The following is an 18,028-nucleotide window of genomic DNA, read 5'->3' as shown; positions in this document are numbered from 1 at the left end:
CCTGAGTAATGCAGTGGGGATGGAGGGTTACAGTCAGTATACAACGGTTTCTCTCTGCTGCTCCTTCTTTCTCACTCTATTCCTCTGCTCCAGCATGGGCGTTCCATGGGCCGCAGTCCTTCAGGAATATCCATCTGCTCCAGCGTGGTCTCCTCCATGGAATGCAGCATGGACCTCTGCTCTGGCACCTGGAGGACCTCCTCCTCCTCCTTCTCCATCATTTTATTTTTTGCTTCATTTATTTGTTTCATACCAGTGGCCCCATATACACCTTGGGTATGTGAAAGGTGCATAATAATTTTATTTATCTCGTTGAAGGAATAGAAATAACTTCCACCTCAGCACTTCTGTGTAATCTAGAGAAAATAGCATATAATTTTCTTACCAGGTTTAAAGCACACATTTAATGCTATACCTTTTGATTGACTCTTGTTGCTACTTCAATAACAAACACCATGGTTATTTTTATCTTCTCAGAAGAAATTATATGAAGTTCAATGGCTGAAGAAGAGCAAAATCTGGAGATGATAACTGTGCTTCCTCAGAGCATAAAGGACTTACTTATTGAATAAACATGCAAAAGACTTTGATACTGACAAAGGGAAAGTATTTTTATGTACAATGCTCTTTTAATCTATGGACCAGCTTCTGAAATACCATTTGTATCGTAGTAACTCTCTGAGCACAGGATAATGGAAGGCTTTTGGGAATTACATGAACACTTTAAGAGACCACAGTAGTCCCAAAAAAATTAAGTGTAACTAAAAAAAAAAAAGTGGGAGTTGGAAGCAACTATATATGGTAATATGGAATAAATTAATATGCTACTATAATAATGCTACTAAAGCATCAATAAGGCCCAGAGCTTAAAGTATCACTTCATATGGTTAAAATATGTTGCAGTTCTAGAACAAATAACAAACAATGACTGAGGACATAAATATTGTTCTTCAGGGCATAAGCCAAAGACTAACACGCAGACAAGAAATATTTTAGTTTACAAGTACATTATCTAACTGTAGGATTTTTTTGCCTTGTAGTTGAAGCAATCTATTGCTGGTTACACAGACAGAGCGTAGATTGCGCCTGGAGCTCACCTGTTGTGACGTCTGACTACATCTTTTCTATTCTATACCTCTACACCACTGTGTTGCTAAAGTTCTTATGATTGAAGATGTAAAACCTAGACTAACAAAGATAAATTAATACATGGGTTGGTTTTTTTTTAATAAAAAGTTGACATTTCTCCAGTGCCATTTCTGAAGTTGACCCAAGGAAGGCATTGAGATTGTTAATCACTTAAAAGTAAAGACAGCTCTATAGTTAGCATCCATTGAGGAAAGTACTGTTTTACATCCTCTATAAATATTTAATTACCAAAGAAAATAGGATGGAACTGTTATGGTACAAGTGACTTCCCGCATCTGATTACAAAAAGGATTCTCAGTTTGAAGCCTCATCTGTTTTAACAATATGAAATATTTTGCCTGGAGCAGCTTATTTCTCGATTACAGTAAAATAACCAAATTTGAGTGTTCAAAAGGTACATTACAAAATTCTAGAAAAGAGTCAAAATGCTCTTGGTTTGCAGTTGCTATCTGCTATTTGCAGCACTCTTACTCAAGGTGCTTACATTTATTTTCCTTCTTTTAGTTGCATGATTTTGCTCTCATATTTACATTTTACTTGCTACTTTTCTTGTTCACGGCAACTAATTTTGTGAAGTTTTTAGGATGTATAGATTTTAGCACTGTGATTTTGTGTTTTAACAAGTTGCAGTCTATTTCAGCTTAAAAAGACTATGAAAAGCCTATTTTATTCAGTCCGACTTTGATGTCTAAAGTTACGTGATAGCATCCTTCTGATATTCGCAAAGGAGCAACAGGGCAGATGAGATTACAACTGGAAACTCATCAAAGTAAATTGATGCCTCTTTTGGTCCCGGACATCGATGTTAGCTGTCTTCAGCTTCAGAAGTAGCAGCAGTGCCTGAGAAAAGGTGCAAGGCTCCTTTTCAGCTCGGACAAGCAATAAAATTAATTCTGCTGGAATGGATGAAAAAAATGATCACCCATCAGCTAAACCTGAAGATGAACTAAGTGTAAGTAGGTGACTTAAGCATTCATGATTTCATACACTTATGACACTATTAGATCTCTTATGATCTAATTCTCAAGTATTAAACTTAACATCACAGTTAGATTTGGTATAATTTTCTGTTTTATAATTTAATCTGAAAATGTCAACATATGTTTGCATATCTTCAGATTGCCAGTAACATGTATTTTCAGACAATTGAAATAATGGGCATGTCAGTGTGCCAATATGAAAAGCTTATATTGGTGTCATGGCAGCAAGTTTTTCCAAAAAGAAATAAATTTCTAGGTAAGAAAGGCAACATTAAAGTAGGTAATATGTTTTGCTTTTCCCTGAGAAGATACAGAAGGGGATTATTGCATGAGCATTAACTCATGACAAAGAAGTAATTAAATAATTTAGTATATGGTGATAGTCAAATTGCAACTTTAGCTGGAAACCAATTCTAGAACACGAGAACTAAGTTGCAGTAGAGAGGAAAGCTGAATTAAAAATTGTGATCCTTAGGAAGCAAACATCCTAACTTTGCCTTTGTTTTTCTTATTATAAAATGTTTATGGTAAACTAATATAACCTAGGGAAATATTTAAAGTGTAGCACGCTCAATATTCCTATGAATCCTGTGTAACAGAGAACTTTGCCATGCAAGCCTTGATACATGAAGTGCATTTTTTTAAAATGAGGTTAGAACTGCAGTAGATGCAATGAAGACATTAATTGTTTCAAGGGCATACTTATAGTCCAGTGATGTCAATCTTGAGCAGTCTTTAACGATCCTTGACAGGATCTAATTTTTAAGAATAAATCTGTCTGGTTAGGTCTACAGCTACAAAAAGGAATGACATGCGAAAACTTAAATATAAAATATTCTTGGGAGAATCTTGATCAAAGTGGTCCAAATTTTAGATGTCAGAACTGAACATTCATTGAGTTGTCTCGAGCTGTCCTATTGAACACCTGAGTGTATAAGGGAACTTTATGTGACAGAGCAGAGCTTTAAACAAACAAATGGGCAATTTGGTTTTCATCCTTAAACAGAATTGTACTCATTAAGGTTTTTTAAAAATACAGAAGACGGGCAAATCGAGTCCTTCTTAAGAACCTGCAAAACCAGTGCAGTTAATTACCTAGATAGAAGATATGAGTCTGAAATCTTCCAGTTCAGTGTTTTCATGTTTTGTTTGAAATTGTAAAGTGTACTACCAGGTCTTATTGCTCTACTCATTATTACTTATTAGTAATTTTTCATCTCATCTTTGAACATCCTCAACTCTGAGGTCAAAGATTGCTAGCCATTGTATTTGACCACAGGACTGTCAGGATATTTGTGGTGATGTTGCTTATGCTCTCTCTGTGAGGATACACAGAGCTCTTTTATTGAAAGCATTACTAGGGCATAATATCAGAGAATCATAGAAAAATTTACATTGGTGGGGACCTCTGAAGGTTTTTAAATTTTTAAAAAACAGGGCTAACATCAAAGCCAGAACAGATTTCTTGGGGCATTGTCCCACTGAATTTTGAATATCTCCAGGGATGGAGGTTCCCTGACCTCTCTGGGCATGGCTCAGGTGCATAGCGCTCATGGTGAAATATGTTCCCTCCCCCCCAAGTCTAGCTGGAATTTCCCCTGCTGCTGTGTGTGACTGTTGTGGCTGTCTCTTCACTGCACCAGTGAGAAAAGTGTGGCTCTGTCTTCTCCATAACCCACTTTAGATAGGGAAATCTATAATTAGACTTACTCACACTGTCCTTGCCTTCTTGTGTCCAGCTAAAGAACCCCAGGGCTCTCAACTTTTTGCTGCACATCATATCCTCCAGCCCCTCGCCTCTTGGTGGTCCTCCACTGGAATCACTCCAGTTTATCAACATCTCTGTTATACTGATGGACCCAAAACTGGACACAGTACTTCAGATGTGGCTCTACTAGTGTTGGGCAGAAGGAAACAACCAGTTATTGTAGCTTATTTCACAGCACCACTTTTGCAAATGGCTGGTAGTTATGCTTGCCGTTTCCTGGGTGTCAAGCTCCATCAGCACATAGTTTTTGTAGCCACTGTATTAAACTTAGCATCCCACATTGATAACTCGGAGTGCAGTTCTTAGCTGGGTACTTCCTGACTTTCATAGTCTTCTCCCTCCTTACATGAAATATAGTTAGTAGGGATGAAGAATGATCCTGGTGTCTACAACAGGCAACACACTCTTTCAGTGTACCTTCTGAGAGGCTTCAAAGAATGTAATGATGGTAAATAGCCTGGCAGCTTGTTGCAGCCTTTCTGCTCGCTGCCTACCCCTTGTAGCTCTGCAGAGGCTGAGAAGGGCCTATTGAGCGTAGGGAACAGCCAGATCTGCCCAAGTCAGGGTCTATCCTGTTGTATGCGCATCTGTTCTAGCGTGATTGTGTGATTCCTTGCTGTATTTTTGTGTGGGCACAGAAGGGGATAGGTGATGGGACGGGGGGTTGTCCCTCAGCAGGGTGAGGCTATCTGCACCTTGAGCAAATCATAGGCAAGTTATCACTGGTCTTTCTCAGAGATTCTTGATTTGCATTGCTGATGATGTACCTCTGAGTAGGTTCTAGCCCACAAGTGGCATAAAATCAGCTGTGAGGTGGGGGAAGACCCACTTTGAAGATGCCCTCAAAATGAATCAAGCTATTCCAAAGACAAGGAAAAAGATCTTCTTTTATTTTGGTCTTCACCTTTAAAATGATGAAGTTCAGTTTCATCTTTGTATGTATGAGCTCCTGAGCCAGGTCTCTTTGTCTCAAAGGCGGTTTTGTGCTTCACAGAAGGCTTCCCACTAAAACTCTTGCTGCTGATTGCTGACTGGTGTTTGTCAACACCTCCAGTCATGGAGAACCCACAGCTTCCTAAGGCAGCCTCTTGAGAGCTTCCCTCTCACTAGCATCAACATGTTTTGAAGTATTTCTCCTGAGTGTTCCTTATTGATGTGGCAATATTATGTAACTTATGTTATAGTTGTGATATAAGGAGGACATTCAATGGTTTTTGTAGTTCTAATTCTGGTGCAGCTGGGTATCACAGCTATGCCTGTGTTCATACCCAGTGCACTTGGTCATTAATGCCCTGAGTGGTCCAGGAACTCGCCAGCTAACCTCTGCATAGATAAGACAATGAATTCACTTGAGAAAAGGTGACTGAACCTTTTGCTGATCTCACAACAAAGTGTTTGACTGTCACAGGAGCTCTCCAAGTAGGAATTTTATGAAGTCCTGGATATTTCCCCAGGCAGCTCTTGCTGTGCCTGCAGCAACTGATAGACATTATTTGTATGCTTAAATGTGTTGATTATCTCCTGCAGAGGAAAATGCCTGGGGGAGGGGCTGGTACAAACAGATTTTCCAGAACAGACCAAATCGTAGATAGATAAGATACTTACAGGAAGTAGAAACTGCTCCTGCAAATGCAGAAATGGTCACATAGTAGTCTTTTCTACCTAGATAAGACAGTCAGGAGATATTTTGAATCTAATTTTAGAAAATCTGGGACTGTAGTTTCAAATAAACTGTCAAGGGGCTGGATATCCAGGTAATGACCTTGTCCAGGTCCCATCCCAGCAAGACCTGTGCTGTGTCCTCTTGTTCACTGGAGGGAACTTCTCAGAGGGAGCTGGACATGCAGGATGAGGATGTCTGTACCCACTGCTCCTCATCCTGAAAGGAAGTGGAGACTTTTTTCTGAGGAATGAATGGGTTGAGCCCACCTGTATTGGGATAGTTCTGGTCTAAGAAGAAAGTGTTTTTTTTTTTTTTTTTCAAACGGCAGTGACATTTTGACCATGGGCTGGAGGAAGCGATGATAGTGTGCATATGTCTGTCTCTTGGTTCTTTAGCAGGGAAATGAAAAGCCATAGTATTGGAAAAAGGATTGACTATTTGAATATTGTGCTAACCCCTCCCTCCCACTTCACACAAAGGGAATGGATGGCTGAACGTGTGTCTGCTTCTGCCCCAAACTTGCATAAGCATAGCAACTGTTTGGGTCATGAGACACCTTGCTAGGTTATGTTACCAAGCTGCTGGTGAAAAGCTGCTGTTCTGCAGTACTTGTCTGTGTATACTTCTCAGCTGCAGACAGCGCAAGATAATTCAGCATTGTCTACCCTTTGGACTAAAGAGGGCTAATCTACACTAATGAGGGATGCACAAGGGTATTAGCATTCATTCAGATGGTTAATGCTAGGTAGCTGTTGCACAGTGAGCTGTTATTCTAGGGTACATTGTGTTTTTATATCCTCATGTGAAAGGGACTGACTCTGTGTTATATCAGCAAGTGTCAGGAAGAAAAGGACCTTACTTTCTGACTGGAGTTTCAAACTGCTACTAAGTTATAGTTGTGTATATGCAGTAACAGACAAATATGTGTGGGAATCTCTTCTAGTCGTTGGTCAGTCAATTGCTGTTACAAATGTTCCACATTTTTGTTGTCTTTCACCTTGTTTTAGGCAGCCAACATCTCAGTCCAAATGGTAGCTGCAGAAGATAAGTTGGCAAAGAGGATTCTGGCAAGGAAAAAACATGGCAAATTGAAATTGAAGAAAAAAGATAAGTTGCTGTGGAATTTTCAAAACAAAATAATTCTCTTTACTGTCATTCTGTTCATTTTAGGAGTTGTAACCTGGACATTACTGTGGCTCTTCATTGGTGAGTTGCTGAAAGCTCATGCCACTTTCATACATCACTATCCCCAATAGCACTTTCAGTTGGGTTTAGGATCTCACTTGTCCTGAAGGCTGTTTCTCAAATAAACATGAAACTTATTTAAATGGGGCCTGAAAGACTTTTGGGCGTCTTTGTTAATACTGCAGACAGTTGAATTAACAAGTAATTATAAGAGCAGGCATAGCTGCTGGCTTTAGGAAGTGTGACTTTTTATTTTAAGTGTTATGCAAAACATTTTTTTACATGTGCTAGCTAATTGCACAGACCGATGGTTCCTATGAACTTGATTCCTCAAATTTTGACTTCCACTGTGTTTCTTGGCCTGCTGAAGACCAGGTAAATTCTTTGTGTCTCATGCAGAATAGATTTAAAGAAATTAAAGGGGAGTAAAATACAGAAGGCAGATATTCATTTTAAGACTTGTAAAAACACTGGACAGGACAAGAAATTATCACTTCTGTAGAGTGTTTCCTTCTTGCTTGATGTGTCTAAGTGGGCGGTAAAAGCTATGTTCTCCTCTTTAAATCCCCAACACTAATATTGCCTAAGATTCCTTAGGGATGCTCCAGAATCTGGATGTTGATATTGCCTTCATTATGCTGGTTCATTTGTATGGTGGTATCTTATCTTGCATGTAGGGAACAGATGCTCAATTAACCTTCATATTGTGGTGCTCATCTAGAACAGTTTGGCTGTGAAAATGTAGTGTTCATTTGGTAGTCGTTTCCACTGTAAGGCTGAATAGATTAATTTGGTTTAGAATTTAATCAGAAAAAAAATTCTCATTGTTACTAAAAAAATAAAAAAAACTGGAGGCTAACTGTCATCTTTGTTTCTTGCAGTTCAGGCAGAAAACAAAGAGGCATTGTATTTTGTTGGACTGTTTCGTGTTGCCAACATAGAGTTTCTCCCAGAATATAGGCAGAAGGAGTCAAAAGAATTCCTCTCCATGGCAGAGAATGTGCAGCATGTGGTAAGATGAGTGGGCTGCTTGGCTAGCAAAAAGATCAGAGCTGTGAATAAGAGGTGCAACTTTCAGGTGCCATTGAGTCTGCTGTGGTGTTCTGCTCCCCCCCTCCGGAAGACTGTGTACAAAGGGTGTCTATCTGGAGGCAGGAAGGAACTGAGTGCTTTCAGCTTGTTAATCACAAATTGAGTTTTGAAAAGGTCTGTTTGACTTTTACATTTACTAAAAATTTTATGTATTTCCCCCCACAAATCAGAGTCTATGAATAGAACTCTACACAAGCCCTTCAAAACTTAATTGCCACTTTTGAGACATTACACCGATGAAGTCTTTTGCATTTAAATTGGTATCTGCTGCCAGTCTTCTGCCTTAGAGCATCTATAATTACCCTAGAGCTCTCAAACATATTTATATTTCCTTCTGATGCAGGTATTCTAAAGACCATTCTTCTTCCCAAACACCTTGCATCAGTCAAAGCAGAAATAGCACTCTGTTGTAGGCAGTTAAGGCTGCTCTACAGTGGGAAGAGGGGGTGGGAATCTTGGTTCAGAGCGAATTTGACTTTAAAGACATTTGGTGTGGGGAGGAAAAAGACATTAACGCCAGGAAATGCAGCACTGTCCACATAAGGATTCAAGCAATAGTAAGAAAACTGCTAAACAAACAAAAAAATAATAATAATGTCAGATGGAACCAAGAGATTTTTGAATAATTGCTAAGTTTCTGTCATCTTATAATATGAACTCATGTTCCTGTCTTCCAGCTCTATCTTCCCCCTCCCCCCTCTAAAAGCTGGATCACAAAAGGCTTGAAAGCAGATAGTCTCGTTTTCCTAGTCCTGCACCTTAATGACTGAAGTGCTTTCAGGCAGGGGTGCCAGACAAGGAGGACAAGTGTCCTTCCCCCACTCTCCATGGAGCAGCTCTAACTGGCTGAGCCCTGCGTCTTGCTTTTGTCCCAGAGCATCCTGCTGATGTCGCACACAGTGGAGAGAGGTGACAGCAGGTGTGAACTGCCAGTGTCACCACCTCCTACTTGAACGTAACTTGGAAATTATTTTTTTGTCAGTAAACTTTGCCTGAACTCACAAACAGATTTTACATTGCTGAAAATGCACTTCTTGGTGACACGACTGTTGACTAAAATTGCTAGTAGGGATGTGGGGGATTTGGGGTTTTGTTTGGTTTTGTCCTTAAAACCCTTTTGTTCATGGCTCCTGGCCCAGAGATCCCCAGAGTGGTAGTGGAAGAACCTCTCAAGATAGGTTCCTTTCCCCTTTGGTAGTAACAGTAATATATAAAATCCCTTGTAGCGTAATATGGAGAAAGACTGAGCTCCACTCATTTTATTTAGGTCCTTAAAATAATTGTCCAAACTTCCTGTGTCAAACACTAAAAGTTAGGGACTAATATTAATGTGATTTTTACAGCATTTGCTTTAAAATAATCTATGTTACAGTCCCTTGGGCATTAATTTTAACCATTAAGCAGCAGGATGAGGTCTGAACAGCTTGAGGTACATGCCACCTTGTGGCTTTAGAAGTGTGCGTCTTTGAACGAGAGGAATGAAAGTTATCGTCACATACATCCAAAGAATTGGTGGAATTGAGAGCTTGCTTTCCCAAAAGGCAGTCCCACAGCATGAAATGAGCAGAGTTTTTCCTTCTCCACATATATTACATTGTGTATTGGAAAGAAATATGTTAATACTAAGCCGTTAATGAAGAAAATAGACACAAGCTATTGAAAGGCAAGAAAATTCTACATAAACATTAGAAAAAAACTGCGAAGGTGATCAAACACTGGAGCAGGTTGTCCAGAGAGGCTGTGGAGTCTCTGTTCTTGGAGATATTCAACTGGACGTGGCCTTGAGCAACCTGGTGTAGTTGATCCTGCTTTGAGCAGAGGGGTTGGACTAGATGATCTCGAGAGGCCCCTTCCAATCTCAATCTTTCTGCGATTCTGTGGAAAAAGCTCTGATGATACATGCTGTTAACTGCACCTTAGTACCAACACACAAAATGTTGTGAGTACATGCTTATTTCCTGAAGACTGGCCCTAAGTTTCAACATCAGGATAGGGAAGCCCTCTGTGTTTGGGATTTTCTGGGCAAAGAATGTGCACTCTTTTCAAAACTCATTTATGTGGAAAAAGCATTGCTGTATACATCAGCTGGCCACAGGCAGAAGATTTGATGTTTCCTGGGAATATTGGACTTGTTATGGGTGCATTGCAGAGCTGGTCTCTTCATGTCTGCTGCTCTGCCTAGCTCGGCTGCTGTATGTCTGGAAATGTGCACAGATTGCATGTTCTTGGTGGAAAAGAGGATGTTTGTGGGAAAGCCTAGGCATATAACATCTCTAGGTATGGCTGATTTTCAGAAATGCTAAATCTTCATTGGCTTAATACTCTTTCTTTCAGATGAACTTGGTCTACACAACCTCCTCTTTCTCCAAATTTTATAAGCAGTCCACAGTCTCAGAAGTCAGGTAAAACTGTGGTTAATGTACTTGTATTTGTGCTGGGTAGTATATAATGTAATGAGCCCACAAGAGAAACCTATTTTTGGTGGTTATGATTTAATCTCTTTGCTATGCACTTGTACTGATGGCAGAATGCATTTATAACCTGTACCAATTCATTTCACAAAAGCAAGGGCAAACTAAAGTCGTATAAGCAGTTCAGTATTGTCTACCAGGAATGTAATCTAAGATAAACAGAAATAATGTCCCTAAAGAGGTTTGGTGATGCTTTGGCTGATAGGTCACACAGAATTTTAACCACTTAAACATGCTGTTAGAGCACAACTCTGTATTATTGTCCAAGTTGCATATATTTTATAAGTAATGTTATTGGTATAAAACTGTTTTCTGCTGACAGAAGAAGGGGAAAATCCCTATACTGCAATAAAGTACATTTAGTCTAATATTATGTATGCAATTAATGCTAGAGGATTAGTTGTTCCAATCCAATGATCTTTAGGACATAATCCAACTCTAATTCAAGTAGATATGATGATTTCCATAGACCTCAAAAGTCAAGAGCCCTCAGGATGTCAGCCTAGTGAAGATCCCCAACTGGGTGTGAGCAGTGTGTTTTTGCATTTTTGGGCTTTTTTTTTTTTTTTTTTTCAGGAGAGGAAATACATTCAGTGTGTCAAAGCAACAAGGCAAGATGGAAATAAGCCATACTCTTCTAAATTTGTACTTCAGAAGCTTGTGTTCAGAGTCTAGTCTTCAGAAAACTTTCAACATGATGGTAATCTGTAGGACATTTTTATTTCAGTAACAACAACAATGGAGGCCTCCTTATTCATTTCTGGATCGTATTTGTGGTACCACAGGCGAAAGGCCAAGTGCTGTGTGAGGATTGTGTGGCTGCCATTTTAAAGGATTCCATTCAGACAAGTATCATTAACCGGACCTCGGTGGGAAGTCTTCAGGGCCTTGCGGTCGACATGGACTCCATTGTACTAAGTGGTTAGTATTAGGCACACACCCATATCCTTGAGGAAACACTTCGTTAAGCAAACATTTTTATCTTGGAGTAGCAAATTCTATAAATAAACCAAAATCTTCATCCAGCATCTTTAGCTTCTAATACTAAAATTATTATAGGAAAAAAAAAAAAAGGAAAATCAAAATCAGATTTGAGGTCAAATCAAGGTACAAAGTATCCCTGTGAACACCCATTGCAAAACTTCCTTTACTTGGAGTGCTTATGTTCAAATTCAGGAGCTAAGCCTGATGCCTTCTAGCCAGCTCAGATTTGGGTTAGTCTGTGACTTTAAAAGTATAAAAAGATGAAGGGTATAAGGTTTCCACATGAATCAAATTTTAGGCCCTCCACTAAAAATGAGATTCTTGTCACCCCTTTATTAAAGATTAAGAAACGGATTATAAAGCCGCCCATTCACTAAACAACTCCTGTGCCATTCCTGTCTGGGGAAGAAATTAGCAACGTAGGATTCAAATATCTGTTTAATGTAATTAGCTACAACATGTGGTATGATTTTCAGCTCTGTGAACAAAGGACAGAACAAGCTTCATTTGAACAACTCTGTCCAACTGAAAGCTGAAAAAGACTGTGGCCAAGGGTGAGAAAATGACCTCCTGGGTACCTCTGTCTCAGTCCTTCAGTTAAATTTGACTGCTTAATTGACATGCAGTCTCTTCTTGCCTCAGGCGCTAGGATGTCTGGGGACATAATACCTCCAAAGCTGCTTGCAGAATTTGCAGAAATGAAGGGGGCTTGGGCAGCCTCCCTTGTTGAGACAGCTGTTTTGTCCTGTGTATTTAGTGTTATGATTGAAGAAGTGTGATTGAATTAAACCCTGAATTCTGGATTTTGGGCAAATGCAAAGACTCACATAACTCTTTTTCTGTGCAGCAGGTCTTCGGTCAGATTATTGGTCAACAACCGGAACAGGTAATTCACCATTTTGGCAGCTTCCTGGCAGAGGAGAGGTAGAGAACAAAGCTTTTAGTTCATGTCTTAGACTCAAAGATACTCTTCAGTGTTAATTTAAGAGGGTTAGATTCAGCCTTGGCGTTTATGTCCTGAGTTGCTATAAGAGTGACCAAGAGTCTTGCATGTGACAAATACAGAAACTATCTGCCTTTAGTCTGACTGGTAAATTTTTCAGATGCAGCTGGTGGCATGGTAGGAAATAAACTCAGTCAGTTAGCTGTTTGCTGATCACTGTGTGTTGAAGAGAAGATTAAGCTTTCCTAAACCAGGCAGTACTGAATTTAAATCTATTTATGGGCTTTTGAGATAAACGATAGCAATGCTTTTGTCCATCCTTTATCCTTCTTTACTCCCTTTTCTTCAAGATTAATGATGAGTTTTTCTTTTGAATGAATTCCCTAACAGAAATTAGTTTAAGCAGTTCATTTTTGCCAGGGTTATGGGAGACACCCCTGATATATCTGCTTGGTTTCATGTTGTAAACCTCCCAGTAAGGTTCTTTGACAGTGTGCAGAGACTTTACAAGCACCTTGAAAGTACAGCAGTTTAAAAGTACAGTACTAGCTCACTAGTATGTGGAGTAGGTACCTGGAAAAAATGTGCTACTAGGCTAAGTGATAGTATGCTAATCACCTTTGATGCAGACACCTGATAAGTCTCTGTTGGGCCAGCAGCTGTCAATCAGGTAGGGATGTGTTGGCCTCCCTTGTTCCTTGACACAAGCTTACTTTGCATCTTGTGAAGTTGCACCCTTTCAGTTTTTTTAAGGGCTTTATGCCTTTCCATGTCTGTATTTGTCTTTTCTGAGACATCAACTTGTACTATTTCAACAATTACTTTTCTATCTGTGATTTCCACTTCTGTTATCTTGCAAGGTTTTAGCTTGCATACTTTCTCGGAATTCAACAACTCCTTTTGTCAGTGCAGACAAGTCAAGATCTCCTGATTCTGTGGTCCACAGGTGAACGTTGGGCCACAGACCCTGGACCATGGTTTGCAATGCTTGGATTGGTATCAGCCCATAATTTCTTGAAACCCAAGACAAGTTTGCTACAGCATTCATTAGCTCAAAACCTTTCCTGACTTAAACTGAAAAGCACAGCAATATCGGCCTTTGTCACATATTCTTACATGCATTTTTAACTATATAAAAGAATTTTGTGCATTGGCGCTTACTTGTATAGCAATTTCATCTCCCAGTTCAGTGTTCCAGGGCAGAGGAATTAGTACAGTCAGTTCTTATGTTTCAATTTATTCGAGAGTGCATTCCCTAAGGGAGAAGAAGATAAGAACAGCGCAACACAAATGTCGATGCTAAGGCTTTTTTAGGACTCACATGGTATCTTTCACACAAAGGGAAAAGGATGACCTGCCATATTCTACACGTCTTTCAGAGACTTACAGTGTAGTCAACCCCAGGTGGCAACTGGTATCTATGAGAAGCATAGTGCTGATAAGCAATGAAGTTGCAGGGGAACAACAACATGGATTGCCACAGGAGTTGAGAAAGTCTTATACTGGTGCAATTTCATTTGTTGGGGTACCTTGAGTGTGTCTGCTTAGGACTATAGAATATGGTGCAGAGGTTAAAGTGTTAATGCAGCAGCATACAAGGAAGGTGCATTGCCTGGTTGTATTTTGAGAGCAATGGAGTTACTTTGGCATGAAGATGCACCTAGTTATTAGTTCAGGCACAGCACTGGAGTGCAGATTTATTGAAGAATGGGTTGGAGAAGGGACTTGTAGAGATTCAGCTGATGTGAGTGACCTGCATTGCCATGGTATCTGGCTATGCAGGGTCTGCTCGGGTAAAGACTGTATCCAGGTTTGGTTTCAAACTTGTGTGCTTGCATTACTTCTAGTTCCAGAGCCAGCTCTGAAATCTCTGCACCGTGTTCCTTATCAGTAGTGAGCTTGTCACATTATTAACTACTTAGTAGAAATAAAGGTAGTCATATAATTCTAAAGATTATGATCCAAGCTGGCTTTGTTAGGAGTGAGTAAATAAGCACAAATAACTATTATAAAAAAGAATGTTATTGGGAAGAGATAAGAACAAGAAGGAAGAACAATGGCTCAATCAAAGCTTTAAATAGTTATAACTGTAATTCAGTTGAACAGTATGTGACCCTTACAGATTGTTCATGAACACTCATAGCATTAGTTTCAAGATTGTAAATTAGAAGTGGAAGTCAGACAAAGCCTGCCACTTCCTGTCTTGATTACCTGCTGGTTAAAAGGCCAACATCTAATTTTAGTCAGCAATTGATAGTGAACGTTCACAATGCTCTAATTGGTGTTCCACGATAGTAACTATTTCAGAGACTTGTGTTTTTAATAGGCAGAAATTAATGCAAATATTTACTTTGGATCTTATTCTCCCTAATTTGCATTTTCCTCCCTCTCATCTTTCCAAGAGCTATGTTAAGAGTTTTAGATATGATCAAACAAAAAAATCCCTAAGCTTTTTGCTGAATGGGAGCTGCAATATTGAATTGAAGTAAAGACCTTAATATGTTTGACTTGAAAGCAACAATTGTTTCAGCTTAATTGGAAAATTGGATGCAAGTAGGGTAATTTTCTGGTGATTCTTATCTAAATTATGACACAGTCTTTTTTTGCCTTTTTTTAATAAAAGTGTTTTGTAGGCTAGGCTGTATTGTTTACATTTCATGGTACTTCCATTTCTGACAGTGACTTCTAATGCTGCAAAAGTTTTCAAGACTTGACAGGACAAACTCCTGGTCTGAATTAATTTTGACCCTGCTTTGAGCAGGGCGTTGAACAAGAAAGGTCCTAGCATCCCTTCCAGCCTGAATGAATTGGTGAATATGAATTTAGTGGTAGCACTTACAGCTCATTTCACAATAAAACATTGAGAAGCCTGATGTTTGAACAATAATCTAAAAACCCCAGAGTAATAAAAAAATGTAGCTTGATTTTTATTTTGTTTTTATTTATTATAAATATCCTAATATCTGTAGGGGCGAGCAGTTGATTTCTGCCTTGATGAACATTTCCCAGCGAACAATTATTTGATTTAAGTATGTTATCCTCTGGAGGCTCCATAGATCTTTAACTGCAAATACCTGTTGTACAAAATGGCGATGCTTTTGTGCAAATACCCTACAAGGACTTATTTACAGCACTGTTTGTGATGTTCTGTAGTTCTATGAATAGACTTTTCCTTGACCACAGACTTGTAACTGAGATGCAGACAAAGAGTGGCATAGGCTACTTTTTCACGTTTAGCTATGCTTTCATATGTTGCTTTAGTTAAAAATTATTTTTAGGTTTTTTTTGTACTCCATGAGGATTTAACGGTTTTGTAGTGAGTGTCCAGTGTTGAAAATGTGACATTTCCACAGGAACAAATTGTATGTATGATCTGTATGCTGATCGCCTACATGAGCACTTTCCTCTGGATATCCATGCTACCTCAGAGGGAACGATCTGCTATTTTAAGCTGATTGCTTCAGTGGGCCATCTTATTCGTCTTTCAATAGTAACCCTTCAGATTGAAGCAGATAACTGCATCACTGACTCACTAACCATTTATGACTCTCTGATGCCAATCAAACATAAGATACTGTACCGGTGAGTATAAATTTTCATTGAGAATTCATTGACAATCATTTGGGAGTGTTTTTCTGTAGATTTGTCGACTACATTTTTGGTGGGTTTTGGTTTGTTTTGTTAAAAATACTCTGATCTTCATGCATTATGCACACAACACCTGGCAGAAAACTTTTTTTTACAAAAGTGGAAAAGTTTATCTTGCTAATAAAAGAAACAGTTAAATATTCTTTAAATTCTTCTTTATTCTTCAACTAGAGTGCATCTTCACCTAGCTGCAGAACTATGAGAAGTTCACACATTACTGAGCGGAATTTTCTGTTTCTTATTGGGAAACAGATGCTAACTAAAAGAAAACATCAACATTTCCTCCCCTAAGCAAACTCTTCTTCCATATGAAGATTAGTGCTCTTCATATGAAGACTGAAGTTCTAAAACTAAGTCTCATGACTCTTTGGATACTTACCGCCACTCACCAGTTCAGTGCTTTTTTTAGCTGCTCTATTTGAGTAGTTTAGAGGGTTATTAAAATCTAGAGTTGAAGCTCTGATGGGTTGAGGGATGTGGACTACTATTTTTTTTTTTAATTATTTTTCTATTTTTTTTCTCTAATGATCCAGTAGGCTTGTTTGGGGATTTTTTGTTTGAAATTCCTGGTAGCTAGTTCCATTAGGGCTATGTCATACCAAAAGTTGAAGTCAGCACCTCCATCAAGTAGACAAAGAGCTCAGTGTTTTGACCCCTGAAATCCTTTTCTCTGGCCTGTCAGTGTGTGTGTAAGCCTCAAAAAAGAGCATTGGCTTTTCAGTCCTCTTGGAGAGCTGTCCTCTAGTAATCTGAATCACTCACTGACTTGTCTATGAAACAGCAGATGGTGTTCACTTACTTGCCAGTATCTGTAGAGGCCTGAGGATATCTGCTAGGTAATGCATATGGAAAGTAACTTTTTTTTTTTAATGAGACTAGTTGATTGGCTCAGGTTCTTCATTTCTGACTTGAAGAATAACTTGCTTGTCTTTCCCACTCCCCAATCCCAAGCTAAAACTGTTGGTCTAATAAAATAATTTTTCTCTTTCTACAAGCTTTTCGTTACTATTGGCTTCATTCATTTTTGCTTGGAGTGAAGGCTGAAAGTTAGTATTGTCTCCTAGAGCTAATCATTCCATCTTCCTTTTCCTGTTTGCAATTTCTTTCTTTTTTGTAAGAAGTGACTTTCCAATACTAAGTTTCTAACTGGCCTTGTGTAACAGGTACTCTTGTGTTTAAGAGCATGGAGTTTTTACTAGGCTTTGAAATAGGTAAGCTCTGCACCAGTGGAACATTTATGCAGAGAATGAGAGCAACGTGTTGGGTTTTTGTTTGTTTGGTTTTTACCGGTTGCTTCGGTATGTACTCTTCTTTCTTTCCCCTCAGAGCTTGTGAACCAGTTGATTCATCGGTGTCATTTGTGTCCACAAATAATCTCATGATGGTAATGTTTAAGGCAGCACAAATAAAGGAACAGAAGGAATTCCATGGCTATTTTGAGGTCATTACACAAGAAAGTAGGTTTGTTCTCTGTTTGGAAATGTGTTTATTGTACTGTTTCTGTCTAAGATCCCAAAGCAGCTGTCATGTTCCTGACTATGCATAAATGACTCCTGTATCTCAGTTTCTTTTTTTCTACATGCCTGTCTCTCTCCTTCATCTCTTCTGCATTACTGATGTCTGCCTTCCTCTTGAGTAATTTAATCTGTGCAGTTTAGCTGTTCTTAAGTGAAATACGAAGGTAGAAGGCTGAAACCAGCACTGACTGAATTCAGTTGGTCGGGACTGCAGTGTGCCAGTAGATGGAGTTGTTATTCCAGGTGTAGCACCGCTCTGGCCTCTCTCCTGGTTGGAGACTCAGTGGTGATGTTAAAGGTGGAAGGAGTTCAGCACTAAAAACTACTTTCAGAAAATAAAACTTCAGTAACTTTGTCTGCATTTTCTATCAGTCCCTGCCTCCTCATTAACACAAAGGAGTCAGTTATGTTTGTGCGGCAAGACCGTCATCTCCTTTTTATTGCTTTAAGAAGTTGTTAGATGATAATCACAAATAGTACAAGGAACATCACGCTAGTAGCACAAGGAGAAAAAAATCTAACACAGTCCAATGCGAGGAAATTCAATCTGCTCAAAGATGCTGCATACTTTCCATGTTGAGAGTAATTAAACATTAAAATACTATCATAAAAGCATGTGATGAATTCT

At 39.1% G+C, this 18,028-nt stretch overlaps 1 protein-coding gene across 1 annotated transcript in view; it reads left to right on the top strand.

Annotated features, from left to right (window-relative positions):
* The first annotated feature begins 2,050 nt into the window (after window positions 1–2,050).
* Window positions 2,051–18,028, top strand: part of TMPRSS7 (transmembrane serine protease 7) — a 33,213-nt gene continuing 17,235 nt past the window's right edge. The window contains exons 1-8 of the mRNA XM_050908712.1: window positions 2,051–2,101; window positions 6,568–6,766; window positions 7,627–7,757; window positions 10,172–10,239; window positions 11,036–11,229; window positions 12,140–12,178; window positions 15,589–15,817; window positions 17,210–17,340. Of these exons, the coding sequence (XP_050764669.1) occupies window positions 2,051–2,101; window positions 6,568–6,766; window positions 7,627–7,757; window positions 10,172–10,239; window positions 11,036–11,229; window positions 12,140–12,178; window positions 15,589–15,817; window positions 17,210–17,340 (1,042 nt within the window). The remainder of the gene's footprint in view (window positions 2,102–6,567; window positions 6,767–7,626; window positions 7,758–10,171; window positions 10,240–11,035; window positions 11,230–12,139; window positions 12,179–15,588; window positions 15,818–17,209; window positions 17,341–18,028) is intronic.

The sequence above is a fragment of the Gymnogyps californianus genome, chromosome 1 (genome assembly GCF_018139145.2).
Source record: "Gymnogyps californianus isolate 813 chromosome 1, ASM1813914v2, whole genome shotgun sequence".
In the NCBI taxonomy this organism is placed as follows: domain Eukaryota; kingdom Metazoa; phylum Chordata; class Aves; order Accipitriformes; family Cathartidae; genus Gymnogyps; species Gymnogyps californianus.
The sequence above is the reverse complement of the archived record's forward strand: the minus strand, read 5'-3'. Positions and strand labels throughout refer to the sequence as shown.